Here is a 27,746-nt window from a genome sequence, read left to right on the forward strand (position 1 = left end):
GAGCATACTTAGTGAGAAGCACTCCCTGATGTACCATTACACCGTGATTGCCAGACCTCTTTGACTGGGTTTTTGACCCATTCTAATGAAATGCTTTTCCAATTAGGCTCAGTGAACTAATCTGTCCTTTTCAGGTTTGCTTTTTCTCGTTTAATAGCAGCAGGTTGGAAACTCGATCTCAGTGTTTCAAGGAACCAGGAGGATTAATAAATGTGTATGTAAGCAAAGTGCTGCCAAGCCCCCACCATGCAATTCCTGCCCACTCACTTTGTATTTCATAATGGAAGCACCAGAACCATTGCAGGAGCCCTGTGCAAGGCCCAGGGATTGTAATTACCAAGAATAATTTTTCAAGATTTCCAAATTTTTAAAAGTTGCTTACAAGGCTTTCTCAGAGAAAGGAGCTGAACAAATGTTTTAAGAACTCAAAAACATCAACAAAAACTTAAACCTGAGCTGAAATTTGCTTATGGAGACTTGATGACATTCATCACCTGCTTCCCCTTCCTGACTGAAAAATACACCACTGCCCATTTTATGACCACATACTATTTTCTGAGAGAAAAAAGACATTTCCTAAATCCACTATTATTTTAATTTATGTTATGCATTATCTCCACAGGGTGATGCAGTGAAAACAAGCAATTCTACAGGCAATCTAACACTTTGATCCCACAGCCACACTTAGGTATAGTTTTGTAATTCCAAGTTGGATTATGGGAACACTGACATACAGATTTGTACTTTAGTACTTCAGTGGTGCTAAATACTCTGCTGGTTTTTGTGCTTATTATAAATTAAACATCTAAAGTGCAACTTCACTGACAGCACAGCACTTAAAGTATTAGGACCAGTGGGCATTTTAAAGCATCATAAAAATACAGTCTAATATCTTCCCCACACCATTATCAGTTAAATGCTTATCTTTTTAAAAAATCTAACATTTTATTTCCAGTCCTAGATATTCCAAGCTGGGTAGTCAGAAAGTTTGGTTGTTTATGATTCCTTGGAAACAATACCAAAGACAAACAGTTATCAGAACCAGAGTTTATTAAAATTACTACAATTACAGTACACATTGAATAATCCACCAACAATCAGTGATCAAAAAAGTGTTTTGGAAATCTCCAACTTAACCCTTGAAGAAGCACTACTAAGTTTCCTAGTAAAAGCTTTTGTTGATAAAAATAATCACAAACAACATGAAGTTACATAAGGAAAATATTTATTAAGTAAAATTTTTAGTCTACTGATGGATACAAGATTCACCTTCCCATGGGAAAAAAGAGTGGAGTGGAATTCTTTATGAAGGAGAAAAAACATTGTATAGCATTGGAGGGTGAAAAAGAAATGTTTGTTTTTCTCTCAAGCTTTCTGGTTGAACAAATAAAGAATTTTATCACACTTTGACTTGGCATGCACTCTCCTGATGGTGAGGCACACAACCTTCCACACTGCAGCAGCTCTAAGAAGTTGATGCTGCCTGGGCATCTGTCCACAGCTACCACCACTAAACAGGGGAAAGGCCTCCCAGCTCAGCAGGAGAGGAAGGGAGCAAACATCATCCTCACTCTCTTTGATCATTCTTTTTTTCTTTTTCTTTTTCTTTTTCTTTTTCTTTTTCTTTTCTTTTTCTTTTTCTTTTCTTTCTTTTTCTTTCTTCAGTTTAAACAAGAGTTACTCAGGCAATCACTGAGTCAAAAGTAATCAACAGCCTGTATGTGCTCAGCAAGTTACTCAGCCATCTCTTAGCTGGAGAGACAGCAGGAATCACCTGCCAAAGCCTAGATAAAATTTACTGTTTGACCTGAGCCTTGAGATCACTTGGACAGGTGGCTGCTCTATTAAGATATTCCCATCTGGGATAGCAGTGTGAAGTGCAGCCATCTGCTTGCAGAGCTGTTTAAGCACATATATCCATTCCTCCTGACTGCCAGGCTCTGAGAGAACACAACAGGACTCAGGAAGCACAGCTCACCACCACAGGCACAAAATACTTCTTTTGCAATTTAAAATCATCCATGGAAAGCCACAGAGAAGAGATGCAGGACAGAACATGACCTGGGAATCTCTAGCAATTCCCCAAATGAGGAAGAATTAAAGCTTGCTGTAAAACGAGTAGCCAAGGCAACAGCAAGGGCAGTCGTAGTTATTTGATTTGTTGGTTACTCTGATAACGTTTTCACATCACAACCAATGTGACACTACTATCAGATACTGTGATTTCTTATTATCATAAAACAAACACACCGTGGCATTTTACAAAACAGCAGCACTGAGATAAAGAAACATCACATTTCCAAGCGCTCATTCTTTGTGCCTTTCTGATACCCACATGGAGAATCAGGCGACAGAGAGAAATATATTTTATTCTCCTCTTTTTTTAAAAACATTGTTTACAAAACCTGATTTCAGTTTTCAAAACTTAGCTTTGTCCCAAGGACTTAAAAGGAGCTCTGGAGGATCTTGTCTGCTACAAATCAGGCTGTCTGAAAAGTGACCTGACACATTCATTCTAGAAAATGATCCAGCTGCCTCATATTTGGCACCAAATATTTGACCATTGAGATCAGCTGGTCTCAAACTTGAATGAAAAACCCAAGAATCTCAAACGTTCTTCATACAATCACAAGATCATATCTCTCACAGGCAATAATAAAGAAGTGCATTTTTTGGTCATGATTTCACATTGCTAGTGTTAATTTTTATCAGTAACTACAGATACAATCTAAGAATCCTGGATGTCCTTCTTTTGACAGCTCCCCAATAGAGATGTGACAAATTTGCAAGACAAGGAAATATTTCAATGTAAGAAAACTTCAGTCTGAGACTCTCAAAGTCCTTTATGAATAGGTATCATTATCTCTGTGCAGGGAGGGAGTTAGGCAGAAGTATTTTGAAGATCTTGCCTAAGCTGCCAAAGCTAAAATGGCCCATTTGGATTTGCTGAATCAGCTTTGCCTTCTGGAATTATTGGATAGTGGTGTTCCAAACAGGTCATGTCAGCCATGTCATTTTCAATAGAGGAAAAACAATGCTTTGCAGACTCTTCTGAAGTTTTATTTATTTTTTTTTTTTGCATTATATTTGATCACAATGCAATGCCAGCACACTAGGAGCAGATCCAAAGTCACACTGAGTGGCAGGTGTCTTGTTGCACAAGTGGTATCCAAAGTGTATCTCAAGTAGAAGGATTCACTGGACAGCTCAAACAGACAGTTGCAGCTTACATTATGCACAAGGTAAGGAGACAAAGTGATTTTTAATCTCTGTAGGTATGGCTAGAATCACCCTTTAATATTATCAACCAACAGAACGCCTGACTCCTTCACTGTGAGAGCAATTAAACAGATTAATTACTTAGAAATGGTTATTCTGCATGCAAGCCCTGTGGAAAGTCTGTGCAAACATCACTGTGGCTCCCTGGGAGCCTGGTTAGCAACACTTCACCAGTTCCACCGTGCGGAGAGGGACAGGGAAAGGGAATCTCTCACCTTTTGATGCTTCTGCCCCAGCAGAAGTATCCAGGCATGCCATGCTGCAGGGAGTATGCAGCCTTCCATGGTGCTTGACAGAACCATGTTCCATTTGTATTGTTCTACCACATGGTTAGATCAAGCACAAAGGAAAACCCCATGGACAGCCAGAGTCAGAGTTAGGCAGCGCCAAAGAGAGAGGAGCGTTCAGAGGAAGCAGCATGGAGAAGCACAAGCTGAAGGTTCACGGAGAGCTGCTCTCCACTCCACCCATGCAAAAAGGTGCTGGATACAAGAGGTCATCCTTTATGCTACTGCAGGAACACCCTGGAGCACAATTGGGGTTAGTGAACACGAACAGAGCCCGGGCGAGTTCAGAGACAGAGCTGGCACGACAGAAAACACGAGCAGAGGAGAGCTCGGGCTCCTTCCAGAGAGCATGTGCAGCTCCACCACACAGTGAATGCCCAATCTACGCTGCTTTTGATTACTTACTCCCTCCTGGTGTCTCCTTTCAGTAAAAAAGCCATTTAGGTTTGCTCCATTTATTTAAATGCAACCATAGAAATACCTCAGCCCATATTAATAACAGCAGATTCTGAGCTGATGGCCAAGCTCTGCCCTCAAATGCTCCCCGAGTGCCCTTTGAGCCTGATTTCAGCTCCCAGAGGCCCTTCATGCTGGTGGCACTTACACTGACAATCTGGAATTGCCACTGCTTTGCTTTTCTTCTTTTTTTGGTTTCCTCTGCACTTTCCAGCAGAGTAGCACACACATGCTACTGCAGACACAGGCAGCATTTTGTTATTCTGCTTCTGAGCATATTTGTTGGGTTTTGTACATCATACGCTGATGGAAGCTGAGCGCTCTCTATTTCCGACATCCTGAATTATTTCAAACAGTTTTGTTCTTGTAACTCATTCCTGCAACTTTGACATATAGAGCAGAACATTCAGTTCAGGTTTGACTGCTCCCACTGGAATAAAGCTCTCACTGACTCCACTGTCTGCAGAGCTGTGTTAGTGGACAGTGATTCTCAAAGTCACACCTCAAACGCTCTTGCAGGATTCCCAGCTGAGAGAGGAGGTGCCTGTCCTCTGCAACTGCTCACAGTGTTTTGCTGGACTTCAGTGAAGGTCAGTGCTTGTGCTTTTAAACACAAATCACTCTCCTTAGTAAGGGGTTTGCAGTGCCCAAAGAACAAAGTCAGCACCCAGCAGATTATTCATTACCTACATGGAGAACAATGCAAGTGCTTGAGCAGAGATGACAGGTAATACAGCAGGGGTCTGTGCTCCCCACTTTGCCATGACCCAGCACTGTTATGCAGAAAAGGCAACACTGAGTTACTTGGGAACTTCAGGAAATAAGCACAGTGTTAACTGAGCCACCCCACACTGTGGGTTTGGTTCAGCAATGAAAGTAAGGCAATTTCATTTCGCAATCTAAGAAATAAACAGAAATAAACTGAAGCAGTTTTTTAGGGGAACCTAACACAAATCTTCTATCTCCACAAGCTGCCAAACTAGCCAGACTCTAAATTGATAAAAACATCAGATTAATTTTCTTCTGTGACTCATGCAATGTGGCACAAAACCACATTAATTTTCTTGCCTGATTAATTCAAAGTATGCATAACCCTGGAATCCACACCTCATTTACTTAGAAATTATATCTATAACTAGCATTCCTGCCAATAATTTTGTATGGCTCCAGTGAAGAAGGATGTCGAATCCTATAGCCTTATTCCTACATTGCTTTAATAAAACAGAAATTCTGGCTGGGGCTCTTCAAACAAATTAATCCACAGTACTCTGTTAAACAATGACAAGTAACAGTTCATATCTTCCAAATACTTTTATATTATATACTGATTTACAGTATTAAGTGGGATATCTGTAATAAACTCAGTAATTTCAGTGTCAGTGAACTCTTTCAGTCCTGCTAGAAACAAATGCAGTCTGAGCTCTGCAAACATCTTCCTGAGAAACCCCGTGAGAATATTTTCAACAAGTCTCTATTCCTTTGCTGCATTAATTAAACACCACTTACAATAACTGCCTAAACTAATCATCAACTGCAATGAACGAGAGGTACCAGCACACAAAGAAATCTGTCCAAATCCTAATTTACATCCCTAGAATACAGGAGAGCTGGAATACCAAGAAAGCACACTCTTTTATAAATTACATTTAGATAAGTTCCATAAGCCTTTGGATGTACATAAGATCATCCGGCATAAATGTCTGCAAAAAAGAGGTTGAAAAATGAAATTCATCTCCAGCTATGTGCCAGCTTCCATGAGAATCCCTCCCTTTAGATACTTTACACACATGCAGCATTGTTTGGTTTGCCCTTGTTCATTCACTTCTTGTAACCCACGTTCTGTTAATCAGTCACTGGACCTGCAGTTTGTAAAGAATTTATACACAGGTCCCATCATGCTGCAATACCTCAGGGGACTGCTGTAGTCTCAGAATAATCAGATTAAATATTTGTTGTCCAATTTGTTGTCCAATTGCAGCACCAACACCCTTGCACTGCTTTTAGCTGACGAGCTCTCTTAATGCCAGCACCTTCCCAGTTATTTTCTGTATCCCACCCAAATGACGACCACACAAACCAAAAGTGCTGCCTTAGCACCTCTGGTGGTGCTCAGCTTAACCTCAACACGTGGAATGGCAACGTCAGAGGACAGAAAACTTTGTCCCACTGTAATTTTTGACGTTAAAATTAATCACTCAGCTTTCTGACATAGTTAATTAAGAGGACAATTCAGATCTTAAGGGAGGAATCTACACAGCCCTGCACTCTGCCTACATGGGGAATCCAAGATAACTGTGAGATTTGGATGCCTAAGTGGTATGGATGCATCTGTGACTCAAGAATCCTCCCTCTTCCCAGTGCCTCTTTGCAGATAAGGATGTTGGTGGGTAACAAAGCTGTTCAGATATTTTGCTTTTTTGAAGACTACTTCAACTCAAAAATAAAATGAGGCAGAGCCAAAAATAAACTTTCTAACTGAAACACGTCAATTCTCTTTCTTATTAAGAACCATACTCTCTGCCAAACAGACCCACCTGTTTTATGTTAAGCTTATGCTTCCTTGAGTGAAATGGTTTCCAATCTTTCCCCCACTGCAGAACCAGAGCCCTTCACCATCGTGTTCTTCACAGGCTAGTGAAAGCTCACAGTAAATGACACAAATTTCAACACAAAGATCTGAACTGCTATCAGAGATGTGCAGGAAAGGGAGGGCTGTAATCAGTATCCAGTACAGTCAAATTATTTTAACAGCAACACTTCCACAGTACAAGGAAACCCAGCTTCATTACTATTAGTCATAGCAGTTGTATTGTGTTCTCTAATGACTTCAGGAAGAATTCATGCAAACCAAAGCCCAAATATACTCAGTTTCAGTGTACCATGAAAAATTCATATTCATAATTACAAATTCAGTGTAGCATTTAATCTGCAGGTGATTTATTGGTGTTAAACAACATTCCATTCATATACAAATACTTCCTATGCACCACAAGCATATCCTCAGTTTTGGTATATTCAGAGGGTTTCTGAAGGTAGCTTTGCTGAGTCTTTGTGTTTTTCAGGGGGAAAAAAGGAATACAACACATAGAGTTTAACTGAATAAAACCAAAACATACAAAAAACTCCCAAATTAAACTAAACTAAGCAAAACCAAACCACAGACAGAAATCTGAATGCAGTTTCTCAAATCATAACCAGTGTTTTTTATCCCTTTCTCTCACAGCAGGGCAAAGCCATGGTGAGAAAATTGCTGGAGCTTGGCCTCAGATGAGATTTCCCACAACATCAGCAGGTCTGGAACACCCAGGGCAAACCCAGAGGCTCTCAAGGCTTGGGGCTTGCTCAGGAGCTGCTGGAGCCCCACACACCATGGGCAGGATCATCACATCCCAAAAACATGGTCTGTAAATGACTATTTGCTTGTTAAAAATGAAAGGAATTTGCAAAGTTGTCATCAGAGTGATTGGCAAATTATGGGAACAATTGAGAGTGTTTCAATCAGATAAATGATGTAAGATCTGGGTTAAATTCACCTGCCTTTCATGACTTTTAAACACTGGTTGGGGAATAGCAACACATAGCAGCCTTTGGTTTGAGGGCTCAAAAATCTTAAATGGTGTTTACACATGACTAGGGGCAGAAATGGCAATAACCCAAGGAGTCCAAGGGACATGAAATGAACTGTCACAGGAAGGGACAAAAAGTCCTGACATGCAGCGTGTGCTCCCCTGACTCTATCCATGGCAGTTCTGTGCTTCTAAAGGTGAAAAAATGCAGAGAAGAGAGAAGGAAAATTGAGGTGATTACAAGAAACAAGTCTGTTCCAAAGCAGACAGGCAAGCTGAGGAAGGTGAAGTGTGTATGAAGACAGAGACTGGAAAAGAACATAAAGAATTAGGAGAAAAGTTGCAATTAGTGAGAAGAGGTTTTATCAAATGCCTTAAAAATTATGAGTGAACATAAAGCAGCTACATTACCATCTAATAATTTGGAATATCATGAGAGAAATTACACTAGCCCTAAATATGCCATTTTTTGACCCAAATGTACCAAAAAGGCTGCCTTTGCTTTGGGTTGGGTTAACAAGAAGTAGTGTCCAAAAGGGAGAGAATAATGCTGGCAGATGGTTCATTTTCCTCCTCCTGTTCTCCCCTGTCCTTTTGATTGTATAGCACTGTCTGGAACTGAAGTAACTAATTAAAGGCAGTTAGACACAATGTATGCAGGAGGAAGCAATAAGACAGGCTCACTTCAGAGTATTTCAAATAGCAATCTTCTTGATAAAAGTCTTATTTCTAAGAATTAGAAGATAAAGAGCTTTTGTGATGTGATGTTTGTAGAAACACATTGCTTTGATCATTATCAGAGATAGTTTGTGTCAGTACAGCAGGTGGAACTTTCATCGCTTTTGAAATGCACAATATACTGAAAAATGCAAACATATCACAGGGAGAAATAGATATACAGCTGAATGCAAAGGCAATTCTTTCCAAAAGCTATTTCATACACAGTGTCACACAGCAATCAAGGAACCTGCCAAGTCTTGAAGTGACAATAAGCTACCACAGAGACAACACAATCTGCTCATAGATTCATTTCCCGTGCTCCTAAAGCCCAGTGCTGCCTCAGAAAACAAAACTGCTCTGTAGTGAACTTAATCAAATGCTTCTGGGCAGGATATTTGTGTTGATCTTTTCCCCCCTTATTCATATTAAGAATGGGAGCCTCCAGTGACCTAAGGCTGCCAAGCACCATTGGATCCTTAGGTGGTCAGAGTAGCCAAAAAGAAAATGATCATCAGAATTTCACTGTTGCCACTGAAAATGACAGTATTTCCCTTTTCTAAACAGAAAAGAGAAAGAAAATTAGTCACAGCCTGTACTTATGATTTCTCTTTCAAGAAAACATCTCAGATTTTTCAGTCTCAGATTGTATAGCTGTGGGGAGACAGTTGGGCAAGGGGAAGATTTGTTATTATTGTGGTGCTCTGCATCAAATGGAAAGCAAAAAATCACAGAAAATAGTATATATTGCAATCTGAATTTTAAACATATTTGATGGTATAGTCAAAAGCTTTGCCTGTCTCACAGCCCTGGGCAAAAATATGTCCTATTCCCTGCTGTTCCTTCATTTCATGCTATAATACTTCCAATTCTCCTTTTAAAAAGAATTATGTACATTTTCTACCTGTTGCACAGAAGCTCCTTCCTATGGCCACTCATAACCTTTGCAGATGTTGCTCCACTGTCATCAGCAAAAGCTCGAGTCATTAGGTTCTGTGAGGAAATAGCATCTGGGAAAAGTGGCTCAGTCAAAAGAACTGATCAATCAAAAAAGAAGGTAAGTATGTCAGGCTAGATGCTATTGAACAGGGTGGTGGGGACCTGTGGTGAAAAGTGAAGGAAAGAGTGTGCAGAATCAAGTTTTGTCTTCACAGTTTCATTTAATTATCAAATACAGTTCTATTTAGCCCATCTGCTTCTCTGTCCTCTTGACATTTCCTTCTTGATGCTCCTCTGCCACTTCAGGCTGATGAAACTTCAAACATTTCAGCTTTTCTCCCCTGTTCCTGCTAACCACTCCTCTCTTCTAACCTTAGAGAAAAATCACTTCCGTTTCTTCCCTTAATTTACTGAACAGTCACATTTTTTTTTCTCATAAAAGGTCCTTTCTGACAGTCCCCTTTATGATCACAGAATCATGGAATGGTTTGGGTTGGAAGGGACCTTAAAGACCATCCAGTGCCACCCCTGCCATGGCCAGGGACACCTTCCACCATCCCAGGGTTCTCCAAGTCCTGTCCAGCCTGGCCTTGGGCACTGCCAGAAATCCAGGGGCAGCCACAGCTGCTCTGGGCACCTGTGCCAGGGCCTCCCCAACCTACCAGAGAATTTCTCTCAATATCTAATCTAAATCAACCATCTTACAGTTTAAAGCCATTCCCCCTTGTCCTATCACTGCCCTTGTAAAAATGAATGTGGAAGACACACAGACCACATCAGGACAACCTCAGGATTTTATGACTTTAAAACTGATGTAAAAGTATTAATCTCTCCCAGGCTTAACTACTCCTGGGTGTAATCCTGACACTGCCTGAGTGCCTCTGCTCCCACAGAGCCCAAACTTCCTGTGCATCCTCATCTCTTCTCAAAGATCAAAGACTGTGTGAGGATAAAAGCCCTCACATTTTGTCCTTAACCAACTCCTCACATTCCCTGTGTTTTCTCCTCAAAAACAGCTTTCTGACCATTGACATGTACTAGATATATTACACAAATGACATGAAAATACCAGGATCCTGGTATCTTTGAGAAAGAGATGCACATTTCCAAAATAATTTAAAATGAAAAATTGTTTCCTCATACACTGAGCAGAAAATGCAAAAACTAGAGCAGAGAATCCCAAAGACAGTGAGGACAGGGACAAGTTACTGAGCCTTGTCATCCCAGTGGGATTTTGTCATCCCTGGATGACACAAAGCACTGCCCAAGGCTCTAAATGAAGCTTCACAGCTCATGGACGTTTCTGTGCAGAGGAGTGCTGTGTTAGATCCTGGGATGAAACACATTCCTCAAAATGAAAACATGGAAAATTCCTGCTAAATGCCAAGCCTGAAGCAGCCATGATTCAAAGGGACAAGTTGAGCAGAACAGGTGCCAAGGATGTCTGTTCCCTGGATTGATTTACAAGCTAAGATTTTCTAAACCATTACATGTTCCCTGCCTCATGTGAGCAGACAGCAAGTCAAGTTCAATGTATCTCATCACCATCTGGAAACTCTACAGGCAAGGATCTCTTCTCTATTGAGCTTTTGAACAGCAGTAGTTTTCATCCAGCTGAAATCTTTGTTCTGAAGCTGTTCAACCCCTGCTCTCCTCTTCCATAAGTCAGGTTTGTGCTTTTTCCATGTGGTTTTGATATAGATGCAGAGCTGGAGACACAGGGAAAAACAGCCTCAAAGAAAGGACCCCCAAGATAAGAACTCACACAAAATATTATTCTCAGCATCACCAGGTACTGAGTTCTGCACTGTAGCTTCTCAGCTATGACCTCTCCTAAACGGTGTCAGCTGGTGTTTGCCTTCTCCATTCGCCTGTACCTTTGTTCAAAGCATGCATGCACACACATAACATTAATTCCTCTAGCCCATTAATAAAAGCAGAAGAAAATAACAATGGCAAATTGGGTACAGGTTTACACAGATCTGTTTCTGCAGGCTGCTTTCCTGTCTAAATTATATTTATGCATTTTCATTTCCAGTTAATTTAAATATGAATATTACTGGCTAATTACATTGTTACTATGATGGACACAATCCAAAAACCTTACATAAAATATGTCATCATTTCAGGCCTGATTATAAATGTGGTGGCTTGAATCACAAGGGATTGAGGACCTTAACAAGCCTGCCCAAGAAAAGCTGACTGCAAATGAAGTTATCTTTATTTTCTTTCCCCCATAAAGGGAAGGTTTAGCTCGGCACGTTGCTCACAGAGATGCACAAAGCACAACGGCTTGTTTTGGGCTGCTGCCACTCAGCTTCATGCTGCATCCCCATCTAGAGCCATTCATCTTTTACCACCAGGAACACAATTAATCATGTTGCTTTTCAGAGGAAAAAAAGAAAAATCATAGTAATTTTCATAGAAAACACCGCAAGGTACTCCATCAATAACAGTCATTTTTCTCCTCAGTACATACTAATAGATTTGCTACTGAAACCTGCTTGTCTTTACAGTATACAAAAACACAGTAATCCAAAATAGATATAACCAATATAAACAGTAGGAAAAACACATGAAAAAATAGTCATCTGCTTAACTGTGCTGTGTAAGGTAAGAAATATCCTTTTACTGACACCTGAACCATAAATAAAGAACAGATAAGATTAAGAAAAAACTGTTTATGTTACTTTGGAGGTTAATCTCAGATGGAAACATTTTTCTGTTTCATTCCCAACACATAACATTTGCCTAAATTATTAAGCACCTTTTGATTCAAAACTTGCTGAAACCAAAAATCTTACCGACTTTGTTGGCAATTTTAGGAGTTAGTGTGGGTTACTTTTGGATGTAAGAAGATGAGTGTATGAAAGCACATGAATCGATGCCATTCCCTCACCCCAGATTCACTCCCATCCCAGACCAGAAATGCCCACTGCCAGTTGTATGAAAAACTCTCATACTGTTCTCAGCTTTTCAGGTGTGGGAACTAACTTCAGCTCAGCTCTCATTAGGTCAGGAGGAGGTCTGCTTGACTACAATTGACAATCCAGTCAAAATAGAACATTTCCCACATGGATTCACATATACTGTCATTGTTTTGCTTCAATATTTAATAATTTAGTAAATGTCACAAGCTTTTATCTTTTTTCCTGTTTGTTTTTAAGAGGAGACAGCTATAGACCGCCTTTTTTTTCTTCCCTTTTTTTTTTTTTTTTTTTTTTTTCCTTTTTAAATTTTAATCCATAAGGTAATTGCCTTTCTGTGGAACTAACCGAATTTCCCCAAATTCAATTTCCAAAGATGCTCCCTAATATCCATTACAGCAAACACTGTCCCGCAGATTGGATTAGCGGGCTCTCTGGACCTGCTTATCCCCGAACGGGGAGCGCAGCAGAGGCTGGATAAATGAATTATTACCTGAGCAGCGGAACTTCTTGCTCTTGATCTGGCTGATGCGTTTGTTGGCAAGGCGACGGGGATTGCTGCAGCGAGCGCCGCTCGTCTCGATCGGATTATCCTGCAGGTAATCAGCCAGCCACTTCAGATGGCAGTCGCACACAAATGGGTTCTGAGCTAAATGTCTGCGAGAAGGATGGCATGTTTAATCAGGAGTGACCTGTGACACCGTGCTCCATCACTGGTTTTTTTTTTTTTGGTTGTTTTTTTTTTTTTTTTCACCAACGCCGAAGCTGAAGAGTGGATTTTTGAATCGGATAATTGAATCGGCTCCTGGAAAAAAACAACTAACAAACCAAAAAAACCCACCCCAGGCCGGGCAGAAGCCACACGTGAATGGGAGAACTCTTCCAGAGCTCACATTTCGCAGCTCATTAAGCCTGCAGTAAGTCCTCGCACAGAGGAAACAAAAATTAAGACAGCAAAGCCCCCTTTAAAGGATGCAGACCTGCTGCTCTCTCCCAAGTCCTACAGTTTCTCCTGAGAGCTTGACGTGCTGCCTCTTGAGAGAAATGCACCTTACCTGAAGATCATTTTGTATCCTGGTTTGAAAGAAATTTTACCAGCAAGCTAAAAATGTGAATTAGTAAAGCACCTTGGATCTTTGGCAGAGGCAGAAGTGGTCCAGAGTCTTTTCACAAGAGTGAAATTAATATTTGCACATGCTCGTTATGTGTAATAATACTTCCTTCATATGTATTTTTTCCTGTATGTTTAGGCAAGGTACAACTGCACTCTATCCTTCACCAAAATTTGCTCAACTTGTTTCCTATGAAATTGGAAATAGATATTATAGCTTTGATTTTAAGTGGGCACTTAGATTTTGGTAACAGAAATCTGCTGGAGCAGCTCAGAGAGAAAGTGTTTTTCTGCTGCTGTGCTGATTTATTTTGCTTGAAAAAGCTGAGCACTGTATCAGAAGAGTTTGCCAGGTTTTTCCCAGAGCCAGGTCCTAATCTCACTTCAGCTAACTTGCATCAGTCCCTCTGACCTCCAAGGGAGCAGGACTCAGCTCTCCAATAACTGCAAAGACAGGTTAAGAAAAGACAGATGTTTCAATTTGGTTTGGACAGAGGTATAAAGTTATAGCCTCACAAGAACTCTCTCACTCTGTTACTGTTTTCTACTTGTAGAAACTTCTTTTCTGTTTGCAGTTATATTTATGAACTGCCACTGAACAAAATAAGTGTAAAATACAACAGGGCAGTGGCTGCTCAGGACTGGGAAGGGAGAGCACACAAAGCAGAAAGGGCCTGAAGAAACTCAAGATTCCTGCTGCAGTAAAGCCATTCCTGCTGTGAAAGGTCCAAAGAACAAAGAATCACATAGAGACAGAATTTGGGTCTGGTTTTGCAGCTCTAGAAAAACACAGAAGGTGGCAATCACTTGGAGTATTAAAAATGGGAGAATGAACCAAAACTTTGTGGCACAGTCTCTTGGTGTGAAGCAACAAGTCCATTCTAAGCAAGGGCCACCAGGAACACCAGCAAAGCCCTACAGAAACCAACAGGAGAGGTCCACACCTTAGGGCTATAAACATTAAAAAAGCCTGTTATTTAACCTGACAAACCCTACACACCTCTGCAAAAGAACCCTCTCTGTGTCCCCAGCTCATGTGTGTACATACACAGCAGCAGAAAGCATGGCAGAGCTGAGGGGGCAGAACTGGGGGTTGTTGTACATGATTATTCCAATGCCTTAATAGTTTGCAGCAATATATACTGGCCAAATATCTGTTGGAAATTCAGGTTGCGTTTGCACCTGCCTGAGGATGTGGCAGAAACTCTGCTGCAAGAAATCATTGCTGTCAGTTCATTTGTATACCATTTAAAACATTTATAAAACTAATTTAGCTAATGTACTCCCAGTATTAAAAAATATAAATGTGCATTTTCATGCAAAAATTGCTGTACTATAGTGTGTGTGTGCATAGATACTGCAGTATGTATATATATATATACACACAAACCCATACATATTTTAATACTGGAATATCAGGCTGCCAACTCCAGCTCTGAAGGAGTACTATTTATCTTATTATCTTATTACTCACAGCTTTAGGATGAGACCTTCTTCTACAAAATATTGAATAATTTATTTTTGCTTCTGATGCCTATTCTAATGCCTCCAAATTCAAAATTGTTTAGTGGATTTTCTTAATGGATCAAATAATACAACATATCATTCCCCTTCAGTGGAGTGTCAGCTGAAATGTGGTTACAGAAGTCATGAACTGCACAGCAGGACTCAGACCCGGGCAGGAGAGATGCCAACTCATTGGCTCATTAAAAACTGTTAGGCAATGATCCTAATAGAATGTGCTGTTCATATCTTATCCAGAGTCAAATGCACACATTATCTCCCCAACAAACAGCCTGAGCTGCACACAGCTCTGACATTTCTGTCACTAAGGGCAGGCTGTGTCGATCCTGCCCTTGCTGAACTGATGCAACACTTCTTCTTCTTGCTCCTTTTCTCTCAGTGAGGAAAGGAGGGGCTGTAGCACATGGATGTCTTTTCCAAACTGTCTTAATGTCAGATGAAAAGACAGGCAGGGTTTTTGGTGGGGAAAGAGAGAGCTGTCACTGTGCTATGCCTGCATACTCACAGAGTCTGGATCGATCGCAGAGGTGCAAAGAGCCCCTTGCTGACGGTCTGCAGTTTGTTGTCATAAAGAGATAACAGTTTGAGATTATGCAGACCTTGGAACGTGTTTACCCTCAGGCAGTTGATCTTGTTGGCGTTGAGAAGCCTGAAAACAGAGAAAAGGTTTAGAATTCATTAATCTTTTAATAATCAAATAAAGATAGAATGGACTTTGGGGTTGAATCTAGAAAAATATATTAGCCTAGTCACTAAAGCTAAACCACACGTAAAGGGCTTCTCTTGCCTGTTACATTTAAAAGTGAACAGTGAACAGGAGTGCTCTTATAGCTGGGGAATATACAGACATATAATAGTGCTAGCCATCTTAAAATACTTACAAGCTAGGGGTGTGTGGGGGGTTGTATGCCTAGCCCTCTCCCAGTTTACTCAAAATTCTAAACAAATATTTAAGGGAGCCTTCAGCTTAGTATACACAGGAATAAAAATTAACTCCGCACCTTGCTATTCCATGTACACACAGCCCATATTGAGAAGAACCTTTATTTTTCAATTTTCCCTAACAGCATCTGTCTTAAGTCTAACTGAAATTCTGGGAGTTTGAAATAATTTGATACGGAGTGTAGGGTTAGTGAGTTAGGAGTTATGAATGCAGTGTGGGTTAATTTGATAACAGAAGATTAAAAAGATGCTTCTCCTGAGAGACAAAAAGAGGGAAGTGTAAAGTCTCAGCAAAAACTTTCTGAAAGGAAACCCAGTTCACACCCAAGGACAGCCAGGTAGGGGCCCAGGCTGCCACAGGAACTGTGTCCTCAGCCCCTGTCCTTGGAGGTTTTCAAAGTGCCACTGAATAAAGCCATGAGCCCTGACCTGACAAGGTGGCTCTGCTTTAAGCAAGGATTCCCCAGACTATTGTCATGTGCTCACTCCAGGTCCATTCCAGCCTCTCCTACCCCACAATTCTATGAATTCTATGAATTCCAGTCACACCAGAGACCTGTGCAGTTGTGGAAAAGCAGCACAAAGGTAATTTAAATACTATTGAATAAAACCACATATTTTACAACTACACAGCAACCAGCTGGTGGGACTAACCAGTTCAGCAAGAAAATCTTGGACAGTACTTGTGCAAGTTTTCTTAGCTCATCCATCCAGAGTTCTGCCCCATTTAATAAGTATATACAAACCCAACAACAAGCTGCAATCTCCTGCTGAGACAATCAAACACAAGAACACTTAATTTCTCACTGTCATCTGCATAGGTGGTATCCTGCACTTAGAAGGGAAACAAACAGGAAATTACCTATTCTTCTCAGCAAAGCCAAAATCCACATCTTTTGACTACTACCAAGAACAACTGAGAAAAATGGTAAACTGCAAACAGTATAGGTTGTTAACTCAGTTCTCTTGAGCACAAAATTCTTCCCTTGCCAATGAATTTGAAAGACTAAATATTGCACCTATGTGTCTCTCTGTGAGGAAGCACACTAACACAAAAAAAAAGACAAATATGTTTATAGGCAAAAAGGAAAATAATTGATCCTCTATTCCTCAGCAACTGCATCATTTTAAAGACGCCTCTAATAGCACAGGGAGCTTCCATTCTCAACAAACTGCACAGACACCACTAAAGACAAGAGGGCAGCCACTCAGGAAGAAATATGAGCTTGCTAGCTGCATCTGATGCTTTTCTTTTCTCCAAAAAATAATTCAGAAGATGTTTCCTCTGCCTTTACACTCCTGACACCTTTGGAACATCACAAGCTCATTACAGTTCTGTGCTCCCACTCTTGTTTGGGCAGAGCCTCGTTGCTGCAGCCAAAAGTTAGTGTTTGTGATACACAGGAGATGAAGGCAGACTTGGGCAGCACTGAGAACTCCAGGAGAACAGGGATGTTTTGGAATGAGAGGGCTCCAAAGGAGAACTCCCCTCCCCAGCCTGCAGGAAAGTCAGGATCGATTTACCCGAATTTCCTCCTTTACATGTTGTGGAAAATGAAGTTTGACATTAGTTAAGACAAAATCCCATAGAAGGCAATGATGGATAAATGAGGTTACATTTCTTCATGAACTAATAGCTAAAACAATTTTATGAAATCATAAGCAGCACTAGTATGACCCCTCTGGAATCTGTATTTCCATGACACCTAATCCACACTCCTGTTGGCTCCCCCAAAATTAAAAGGGTAATTTTCCCACTGGGCTACAGGAACAGCTCCTCCTCCTTCACTCCAACAGCAAATGCCATCACCTCCTGCTTGCTCCTTAGAGCCATTTGTAAACCACAGCAAAGCCATCTCCTCCTCTCAGATCTCACACATCATGCATTTCTCTTTCCAGCTTGTAGAGAATCTTATCCATAAAAAATGGCTTAACAAGGTAGTAGGAGGCAGAACCAGGTACTGAATGTTGAACAGAATCCCTAGACATGCTCTTAGGCACTACAAATCCTTTGGTTTCTACCCCCTGTCCTTTTGCACTGGTGCCACCCCAATTTTAGGGAATGCACACTTGGTTTGGCTGCTCCTGTCCCGTGACAGGCTTGGCACTTGAGCTACCCAGGAACAAAACTAAAAACAAGTATGTACTTCAATTTATTTTCTAGGTGCTAATTTTTTCCAGTATTATAGTAATGGTTTATGTTGCAAGCAGTACTTGTAACAAGGTATAAAACAAAAATGAAAACAATCTCAGCAATAAGAGAATTTACAACTGAACTACAATTATATTTCCGCATGTGGAAACCAGTTTGCCTTCCTGGGATGTCTCAGAAGTGCACAGCAGAACTGCTCTGGGCAGGTGCTGCTCCCTCCTGTGAAAAGATCAGGCACAAAATCTACATCACTGATCCATCCCACTGAAAAAACCCTCTGAGCAAAACTGACCTGCAACTGCAGTGAATACACTGGATACAAATTCATTCTCCCATTAGTTTCAACAAAACATGAATAAACCCCATGCTGGAAAATAGAATTTACAATGTGATGAGGTGCCTGGCATGAGCTTTTGATGACTGTGTTCATGGTGATATAATCTGTGACATTTATTTAGAGCCAAACACTGACATAGAACAACTGGTCATCTATACAGACACAAATACAGAGGCACACACTCTTCTTTAAGCATCAGAGTAATTTGGAAAAGTGCTTGTGCAGACTGTTTAGAAGTGGGAATTCAGGTCCTAAACAGCTTTTCTGAGGTGACAACACCTATTCTGTGTATCACAGTTAGTCTGCTCAACAGGAATTCAGGTGTGGCCATATGAGGAGGATATTGAGATACATTACTGACTTATTTCTGCTCAGAATCAGTGAGAAAAAGGGGAGAAAAGAAACTGAGGAAGCAGAATACATCACCCCTAAAAATTTTTTCCTCCTACTTCTGTGAGTTAGACGACGACTTTTGGCCAGAATCATTCAGGTTCATATTCCTTTCAAAACTCTCCATTATTTTAAAATATCTGTTATGAATATTCCCCTCTATAAATCTCAGTTCTTTATTTTATCTTTCTTCATTATCCCAGCTCTGCTAATTGCATCTAATTTTTAATTAAGTATACAAGGCAGGCCTCACATGGAGTTAGAAGTGGTTTTATGAGGTTTTTTAAATGAACACAAAGGCAGATGAGAAAAGCATATTCCAGGAAGCAGAATCTTCCTTGAACACTTTAGGAGGCCTTAAACATACTAAGGGTTCCTTTGTTGCACCTACACCAAAAGAAGGAACAACATTAAAAGTGAAGCTCTATTTTAGCAGGAATTACATGGTATTTATTTTTGCAGCAATTCATGGTGAAAGTAAATTCCACTAATTCTCCTATTTTGTTACCAGCTTGATTGGATGAGATTTACACACCGCCTCCAGATGTGCGGCACCATTCAAAAGGAGGTTAAATATTCAAATAGAAATAAAACCGCCTGCTGCCCAGAGGGATGATGGATTATTAACTCAAGTCTCCATTTTCATCCCTCTGGATATGTAAAAAAACAAGAAGAAACCTCTACAAGCCTTGGACCTCCACAGAATAAGGGAGAATGGTTAAAATCCTCGTGGTTTGCACACCATTGAAACAACCAGCTGAGCAGAGCACTATTGCAACTCCATGAACACATTTCCTGAAAAAATGGATTTGTCCACACACATTGAAATAATAACGTGTTTCAGCTAAGCCCTTGAAATGAATGTGCACTGAATTGGCTCTGTAATTGTATCAGCTGCTCATAAGCACCATCTGCATAATTAAGATGGTCCCATAATTGAATTATATGCCCAAGCACAGCTTCAAGTGATTAACATTTAAATAACATTCTGAACTCCAAACCCAAAACGACTGAAAAAATTGTTTTTTAAGAGCAAATGGGAATGTTTATATGGCTTTTACCCTTAGCCATTTTTGTATTTTTATCTCGGTGAGGTCAAGTAATCAAACTATCAGGAAATATGCACAAAACTTGGAGAATCAACAGCAGCCTGGCAACCTTACACGTGCCAGGGACTGCAGGCTGGCCTCTGATGCTCCAGGACAGAGCAAGAATTATCCCAAATACATGAGTGAGCCTAAAGGAAAGTGTCAGGGAGAAAAGCTGCACGAGGCACTGAAAAGCTTCTCTTCCTTTTTCACCAGCTTTGTGTTTTGACAGCAACGACAACACGATGAGAATGAAAATGTTTGGCATCCCATGAACTGGCTGGCACATCCCACATGCCAGACTCCACTGGGGAAAATGAGAATTCACCAGAAAAAACAGATGTAAGAGGCACAGGAGACTTGTGAGGGAGAGGAGACTGGGTAACAGTTTTGCCTGGGTAACAGCAGAATACAAATTGAACAGGCATGACCTTTAGAGAATATCAATAGTTGCAGGCTTCACCTACATTCAGAGGCACTATAAGGCAGCAAAAAAAAGAATTCTCAGCAGAAAGCTTTCCTTAGAATATACAATACCTGTTACAAGAAGTTAAAAAAAACTTAGCATATATTTTTCAGAATTTTCTCTTGAAATTCGTAGGGAATCAAGTGTCATCCTTAACACAATTTTTCACAGAATAGCTGAAGTGTCAATTCAGCAATATCTTGTCAAGCACTTGGTCATTCCAGCAGCCAATGATAAGCAACATCTAAAGACAGAATGGTGCCCCTGCCTAGTTATTGGCAAAATAATCATATTAAGACTCAGGAACATTTTAAGATGGCCTGGGCTGTCAGGGAGCATTCTGATTGTCTCTCACTGTGTTGAGATATTTAAACATCTATTAAAATTTACATTTTCTAATGTGATGACTGACCACTGAAGAGTCTGTCAGTGCTTCAGTTGATAATAACCAGCATGAAATCATCATCATGCTTGCTTAACCAGCTTCAAGTGTTTCTCCGTGTTCAGGAAACTAGATGATGGTGATGACAAATTTATTCACAGTAAATTAAAATGGAAAAGTCACAAGCTGATAATGAGTCAAGAAGGAAGTATAGAGCACAGTCTGTTTTGGTGGGAATTTAGAAAGAGATTTCAGAAATTCCTTTTCTGCTCCAAAAGTCTCCAACTCTGGTTGAACACCACCCACAAAACAATGCTGTGGTACTTCTGTGTGGCAAGAACATTTCTCTCCCTCTCAGGACTTTCATAGAGGTGCACAGAGAGAAATGAAAGAGAAAACAATTTCTATTTCTGCTCCTTGCTTTTCCTATGTGGAATGTGTTTGGGGAATTGTTTACCTGGAGTGCTTGATTGGATTCTGGTGAGGATTGTTTGAGCCTGATGGACAATCCAACCCATGTGGGGCTGGACTAGAGTGAGAGGGTCATGAGTTGTGTTAGAGTGAGAGTCAGAGAAAGTAGTATGTAATTTTAGTATTCTCCTTTTACATAGTATATTAATGTATTTTAGCATACTTATGATATAGAAATAGTTCATCCTTCTGAACTGGAGTCAGACATCATCATTTCTTCCCACTGGGTTCACCTGCATTTACAATACTTCTGTTGCTACCTGGAGAATTATAAACACGTGTTGTCGCAGCACCCAGACTTCTGCTATTTGAAATTCAACAGTGTCTAACTTCTGCCTGCAGGTGATTCGAGCTAACCACATGATAATTCAGATGCACAAGGGAACGAGCACATTTTCACAGCTTTCAGGGCTAGCAGAGCTGGGTTTGTGAGTCCAGCTCGGGGCACTGGCGTCAGAGAGCTGCTGGCTCACGCTGACGCAGGGATGAGCAGTTGTTTGGGAAGCTGCATGCAGCCAGGCTACACCAGTGACACAGGAGAGGCAGATGCTGCTGCAGTCTTTCATTAGGGCTTGACTGTAATTGTATTTCTGAGTCTGGCAGATGCTGCTTCCTCACTTCTAACAGCGGCTATTGAGTTTAGTAACATTATCACAATAGCAACCTAAATGCAGAAATATGATGGAAAAAAAAGCTTGAGGTAAATGGCTGGAAAGCAATTCTAAAGCTATTAAACAGGTCTGTGCATAGAGCATTCTGTCCTGGACTGGAAGGATGAGGGTGGCATAGTCTCTATGCTGTTGTCAGAAATATTTTGAGTAAGCAGGAGAAAAGCTCATATGCGATTTTGCTAAGAATTTAGGGTCACAGATCCCAGAAATGACATAGGTCGCATAGGACCTCCAGGTCATCTGGTCTGAAACCCACTCAAAGCATGACTCATTCATGCAGTTAATGCAGATTGCCAGATCACAGGGTAATTCAGAATTCCAGGAAGCTCCAGTGGTTTCTTGTCCAGATAGGCTGCCAAAACAGGATGAGCTACAAGGTCAGATTGGGTTACCTTGAGCTTTATCCAGTCTGGATAAAGTTTGGTCTTTAAAACCTTGAAGGACAGAGGATGCACAGCTTTCTGGGCAGCCTATTCCAACTACCTGACATCATAGTGAAAATGTTTTCCCCTTACATCAGTCACAAGGGCTCTTTTTTGTACAGCCTGTTGTCTATTCTCCATGGGAAAAATGAAGAATTCTACAGAATAAGACTTTATACATCACTTAAAGCCCAGATCACCATGGGGAAGAGAAGAGGCTATTGTGCTATTAAAGGCTTGTAAATGGAAAATTGTACTTTCTTTATTCTGACATTTCTGTACTGTTTACATAACTGGTTAATATATTTATGTATACAACAGTGCAATGTACACAATGCCAAATATCGGAATTGATGTACATTCTGTTGTTTTTAAATACTCTGTATGAGTTTGTAGATCACAGCATTCTCTTTGAGATTCTATCAAGCTCCAGAAGTACACAATAAATAATTGGTAGGTCCTGCTTTAAGCTCTTCAGTACTGGCATTCAAATTAGAATTACAAATCAACACAAGCACTTCAAACTTGGCAAATCCACCATGAAGATACTTTTCAAGCAACCTCACCAGAAAAGAGCTGTGGATACCAAATATCTGACTTACTCATAACAGAAAAAACAGAATAAAAAATAAAGTTACAAAAAAATAATAATCACTCAAAGCAGAATTTGACCAGTTGAATTTTGGGAAGACTGATGATAGCAGTGTCTGAAAGTACACAAGTGACTTGTCACTTCATAGAAGTCTATTTTAGGGTCAGCTGAAGTTGTAAATATCATATCTAGTTCCACTTTTACCCCAGGTTAGATGAATGATAATTTGTCACCACTTTTGACATCACTTTATCTGTCAATATGTCAAAGTCCAGGCACCAATATGATTATTGGTCCTTTCCAACTGCAGTGTTGAGTTTTCCCTAATGACCAGATATTAGGTGAAGGAGGAGAAGGCTGTCAGTTTCTGGCTTTGTTTCTTGAGAGAGAAACACAACAAGCCTCTGATTTTTAATATATATGTACCACAGGAGTAGATCTCCTGATGTTTAGCAACATCAAAACAGAGCCCAGTGCAGGGATTTTTCTTGCTCAGTAAAACAGGGGGATCACAAGCAGAAGATTTAGGATCAACACTCCTGAGCGCTTGTCTGATCAGTAACTATGCAAAGTAAATTTCCTCAAGGAAAAGGATTTATTGAAAACTGATACTTGCCAGACATTTGAAAAATGAGACTTCATCCCTCACATTATTCTGCTGTGCAGCCTCTTTAAAGAGCAGAGATTTTATGCTAGCTCCTACTCCAGGAAGCAGAGCACGGCGATGTGCACGGCAAGCAGCTGCAATAAAAGGCTCCCAGAATGTTTGTTTTAATCTGCTGGCAGGGAGGGAAGTGTGATACTTAGACATGACAAATGCTGCCTCACAAACTCGGTGCCCGTGGTGATGCCTTGTGCAGGCTGACCTAGAACAGAGACTAGACAGAGCTAAAGAACAAAGTAGGGATTTATTAGGATCCACCTTGGGCAGCAAAACCCAACATAGCCACAAAAAAATGGATGACTGGTCACAAGGTCTCTCACTTTTATAAGTTTTGGTCCGTGAGGATATTGGAGTTCATTGTTCCATTCCAGCTTTAGCCCATGAAGTCCCATCCTGCTTGTTTTTCTCTCTCCAGCCCACGTTATTTGTGCTCTTGGGCTGAGATTTGGATCATTTGTCTTTGGTCCCCAGCTAGAGAAGGAATTGTTTTGTCTCTCTGCTCTGTGAAGAGGGCTCACCATCCCCTAATATGAAGCCCAGACCCACACACTAAAGCAGAATAGAGTCTAGAAAATATAAAAGCTGAAACCTGAGGCATCAGTGGCTTCTGTTGGGTTTATCTGTCCCAGGGCTGCCCCAAGGGAAGGAGCTGCAGGGTTGGGCTGTGTCCTCCAGCAGAGACCAGCAGCACTTTGGCAAGCTCAGGAGCTCCTGTAAAAGCCTGTCCACATTCCAGGGGAACTGAAGGATGCTTAAATGTCTTCCCACTTCTAGAAAGCCCAAGGTCAGTTGAAGGTCTCCTGCATTAACCATCCACAGCTAATGATAACTTCCACCTTAACCTGAAGCCTTTGCCATTCTTTTGGTATTTAAATTCAAGAAATGCAAACAAATTAATCAAGCACTGTTTCACAGCTTGGATGCATCCCCTAATAAAATGAAAGTTTCCATTCACTCTATTGAAAAAACCCACAAAAGCTAAAAGAACAGTTATCCCTTTCTGGAAAACAACATAGATCCCTCAAACCCAAATTGACCTAAAATTCCCAGAAGGCACTTGATACAACCTGCTGAAAAGAAGAAAGTATGAGGACAGGGTACAGTAGCTACAAAGCGTTCTGTCATCCTCTGCTCTGGCACCTTCAAACAGGATAAGGAAAACTACATGGTCCAAGAAAAGCTTCTGCTGCACAGAACAGATGTGTAGCTGGACTTGAATTATTTTTGCTGCTCTGTTGGTTACCACTGCATACTTAAGAAACACGTAAGATTTGTGAAATCAGCAATTTAACAAAAATCCAATTGCAATTATTTTTGTGGGTAATGTTAACTACTTAAGGTGGTTACTTATAATGAAAACTTCAGAAACAACATTCTGAATTAAACCCATAGGGTTTAAAGAAAGCCTGACAAAACCACACCCTAATCCCTCAACAAAAATCCTCCAAACCCTTATTATCTAACCATGCCTAGTTATTTTCTTGCCAAATATAATGTCATACTGGCTTACCACCTCTGCCTTATAAGGCAGAAATGCAGAATGCTGATGCCAGCCAGGTGGTCTAAAACTTGTTCTGAATTCATTTCCCCTAGACCAGTTGAAGATGTGGCCATGCCTGAGATGAGAACCCCTCTATCCAGCTCTGGGGCTCCTGACACCAGTGGTACTGTCTGAAGGTGTTACAGAGATGTTTCTGAAGGCCCTTACAGAGAGCAATTCAGCCAGAATACAGAATAATCCTGGCCTATATTGTGACAGTACAGTATGTTTAAACTGAAGAATAATTACATGTCTGATAAACTCTGATGAGTTCTATCTAAAACAATTAATAACAATATTATCTGTTCTGAAATGTCACAGTAATTATTTTTTCCTTTAAAATAATATATTTTCTTTCTTAATAATAGTTTTTCCTTCAAAACAATACAGGTCCCACAAGGACTCCCTTATTCTCATTGTGTCCTGCTTTATCATAAAGCCAGTACCTTTTCTAAACTGCTCCTGCTCCAGCTCAGGAAATCAGACAGGCTACCAGGATACCTTAATCAGAGTGTTCTTATCAGAGTGTCTCCAGACTAATAAGAAGAAATCCAATCTAGTGCCCATGGAACACTAAATTAGATCTAATCATAGGGCACTCTTCCAATTCTTCAACAGCAGGTCTAAGACCAACAAATGCCATTTATTTTTTTTTAGTAGCCATTAAAATACTACAAGCAATCCCAGAACAGCTGCTTTAAAGCCACAATCCAAAAAGCTGCAGACATTTGTTTGCATTTAAAACATGATCATTCAATGCTCTCCTTGCCAAAAGACACTTTACATACAAAGACTGGAAAGCCCTTAGGTCATGGTATTTTGGGAATCCCAAAACAGGGCAACCTATTTACATTGTCTCAGCTTGAGAATGATAAATAGTTGAATCACAACACCTTCCAGTGGTTCCTTGGCACACAGATTTTGTTTCCTTAACAACAAAGCATCACTTGAGCCAACTCTGACTAAAAACAATTGTATCTTGTCTTAAATATGCACTTCACTGAAGGCCTGCTCTACATGCACACTAGCACTGTTCTATAAAAGAGTTAAAAATTGCTTAATGCCTTATGCAGAAGTTCTAGACCCATATTTTTATAGGACACAGTGATCCATGTATTGAGTGATTTTCTTACTTATATTTTCCTCCTGGGAAGGATTCTATCTGTAAAGTGTCCTGCATTACACAGAACAAGTCTTGAAGAGTATCACTTCAAAGTTGCAACTATAAAATATTTGGGTTGGGGAGGTTTTAAATCTCAGATTTTTAAAAATACAGGGTTTTTTTCTTCAAAATAGGATGAGTCCCAGCCCCTCTGCACTTTCATAATTATTTTCGTCAGACCTGGCAAACCCCCAGAATTTCTCTTACTGCCCAGGCAGGGAAACACTGAAGCACCAGAAAACTTGTGAAAACCAGATATTTGTGAGGTTTGGGGCAGGAGAGAGGAAAGGAGCTGCCAGAAAAAGGTGCATAGGGTGAGGATAAAGTGATGGGCAGCTCCTCACTTAGCATAGAGAATCATTTCAGTGACTTCATTTTACTCATTTGGCTTTGCTCATGAATGCTGATCTAAATCTAAGCTTACTTTGATTTCCCATATAAGGGCAGCAAAGGCTGCAATCACAGTGACACATCCAATGGCAATGACAATCTTGGGGAAATTCATTGCTGGCTACAAAAGGATTGTCAGAAAGGTTTCAAGTGACATGCCTAAAAGCCACTTCATATTCTGTATTAAATATGATTTACTGTTTGGGGTGGAGGGCTGTATGTGACACAAACCAGAATTGACTCACTTTTGATACATCACCTTTATTTTCGGAGTGCATCATCCATGATGGTAATCAGAACACTGGAATACACATTAAACTCACTTCCCTGCTGCTCCCTCTACTGACTGGCTGGTGAGTCCCTTCCCTTTGAAGGAGTTACTGGTTCCCAATGTGATCATGCAGACAAGAGTGAATGAAATTTGCAATTTCACATTTGGCTTAGGAAATCTTTTCTGCTCCATTAATACATAATGAATATCTCTCTATATATCTTACCCTGATCATGACTGCAAGTTAAATCACACGTGGCATAAAATATTTTAAATAACAATATATTGTAAAATCATTTCTCTTGCAACTAAGCCCCATCTGACATCATAAGAACGTGGAACTGAGCAGGAGTTGCAGCAGTCAGAGCTCTCACGTTGCCCTTTCCCTTGCCCCAGCAGGTTCTTGCAGCACAGAAGCCCTCAAGGATCCAGACATTGAACCACAAGTGCTAAATGTGTAAAAACAATCAGATGGCATCCCCACCCACGCATCAGCCGGTGACCAAATTTCCTTTCTTGGACTGAGTCTCTCATTTCCTCCCCACACTTAAATCCTCCGTGTCTATTATCCATTATACACTCTGTGCTATAAAACTGTTGACACCTTCCTTTTTTAGTTTTTTCAGCCCTCGCCTCCCTCTTGCCTGACACAGAAACAACAGACTAGCACATCCCAGTGAGCTTTCAGTGGAAAAGGAGGTTCTATTAATGTCAGGAGCGGAGAGAACAGTAAATCTAGCTAGTCAGTAAAATAAAGAAGAGGAAGGGATCATACTCACAGCAGCTGCAGAGACACAAGATCATCAAAAAGGCCCTGGGGAATCTCTGTGATCTTGTTTCCATAGAGCACTCTGAAAGATTCAGGAAGACAAAATAAATCTTAAATAAGAGCCCAGTTTAGTGTCCTCCCACATCTCTGCATTATCATCTTTATTGATCATGGTGCACCATGCCCAGGATCTGTGGGCATTTCATTTAACCACTGATCTCATTTTCTTTT

The 27,746-nt window shown here is 40.5% G+C and overlaps 1 protein-coding gene across 2 annotated transcripts in view; it reads right to left on the reverse strand.

The window, feature by feature from the left end:
- SLIT3 (slit guidance ligand 3) overlaps window positions 1-27,746 on the reverse strand; it is a 482,283-nt gene that overhangs the window by 119,125 nt on the left and 335,412 nt on the right. For both annotated transcript variants that reach the window (XM_031506038.2, XM_031506039.2), the window contains 3 exons: window positions 27,526-27,597; window positions 15,312-15,455; window positions 12,665-12,828 (listed from right to left, as the gene is read on the reverse strand). In XM_031506038.2, the coding sequence (XP_031361898.2) occupies window positions 12,665-12,828; window positions 15,312-15,455; window positions 27,526-27,597 (380 nt within the window). The remainder of the gene's footprint in view (window positions 1-12,664; window positions 12,829-15,311; window positions 15,456-27,525; window positions 27,598-27,746) is intronic.

The sequence above is a fragment of the Lonchura striata genome, chromosome 15 (assembly GCF_046129695.1).
Source record: "Lonchura striata isolate bLonStr1 chromosome 15, bLonStr1.mat, whole genome shotgun sequence".
Taxonomy (NCBI): Eukaryota; Metazoa; Chordata; class Aves; order Passeriformes; family Estrildidae; genus Lonchura; species Lonchura striata.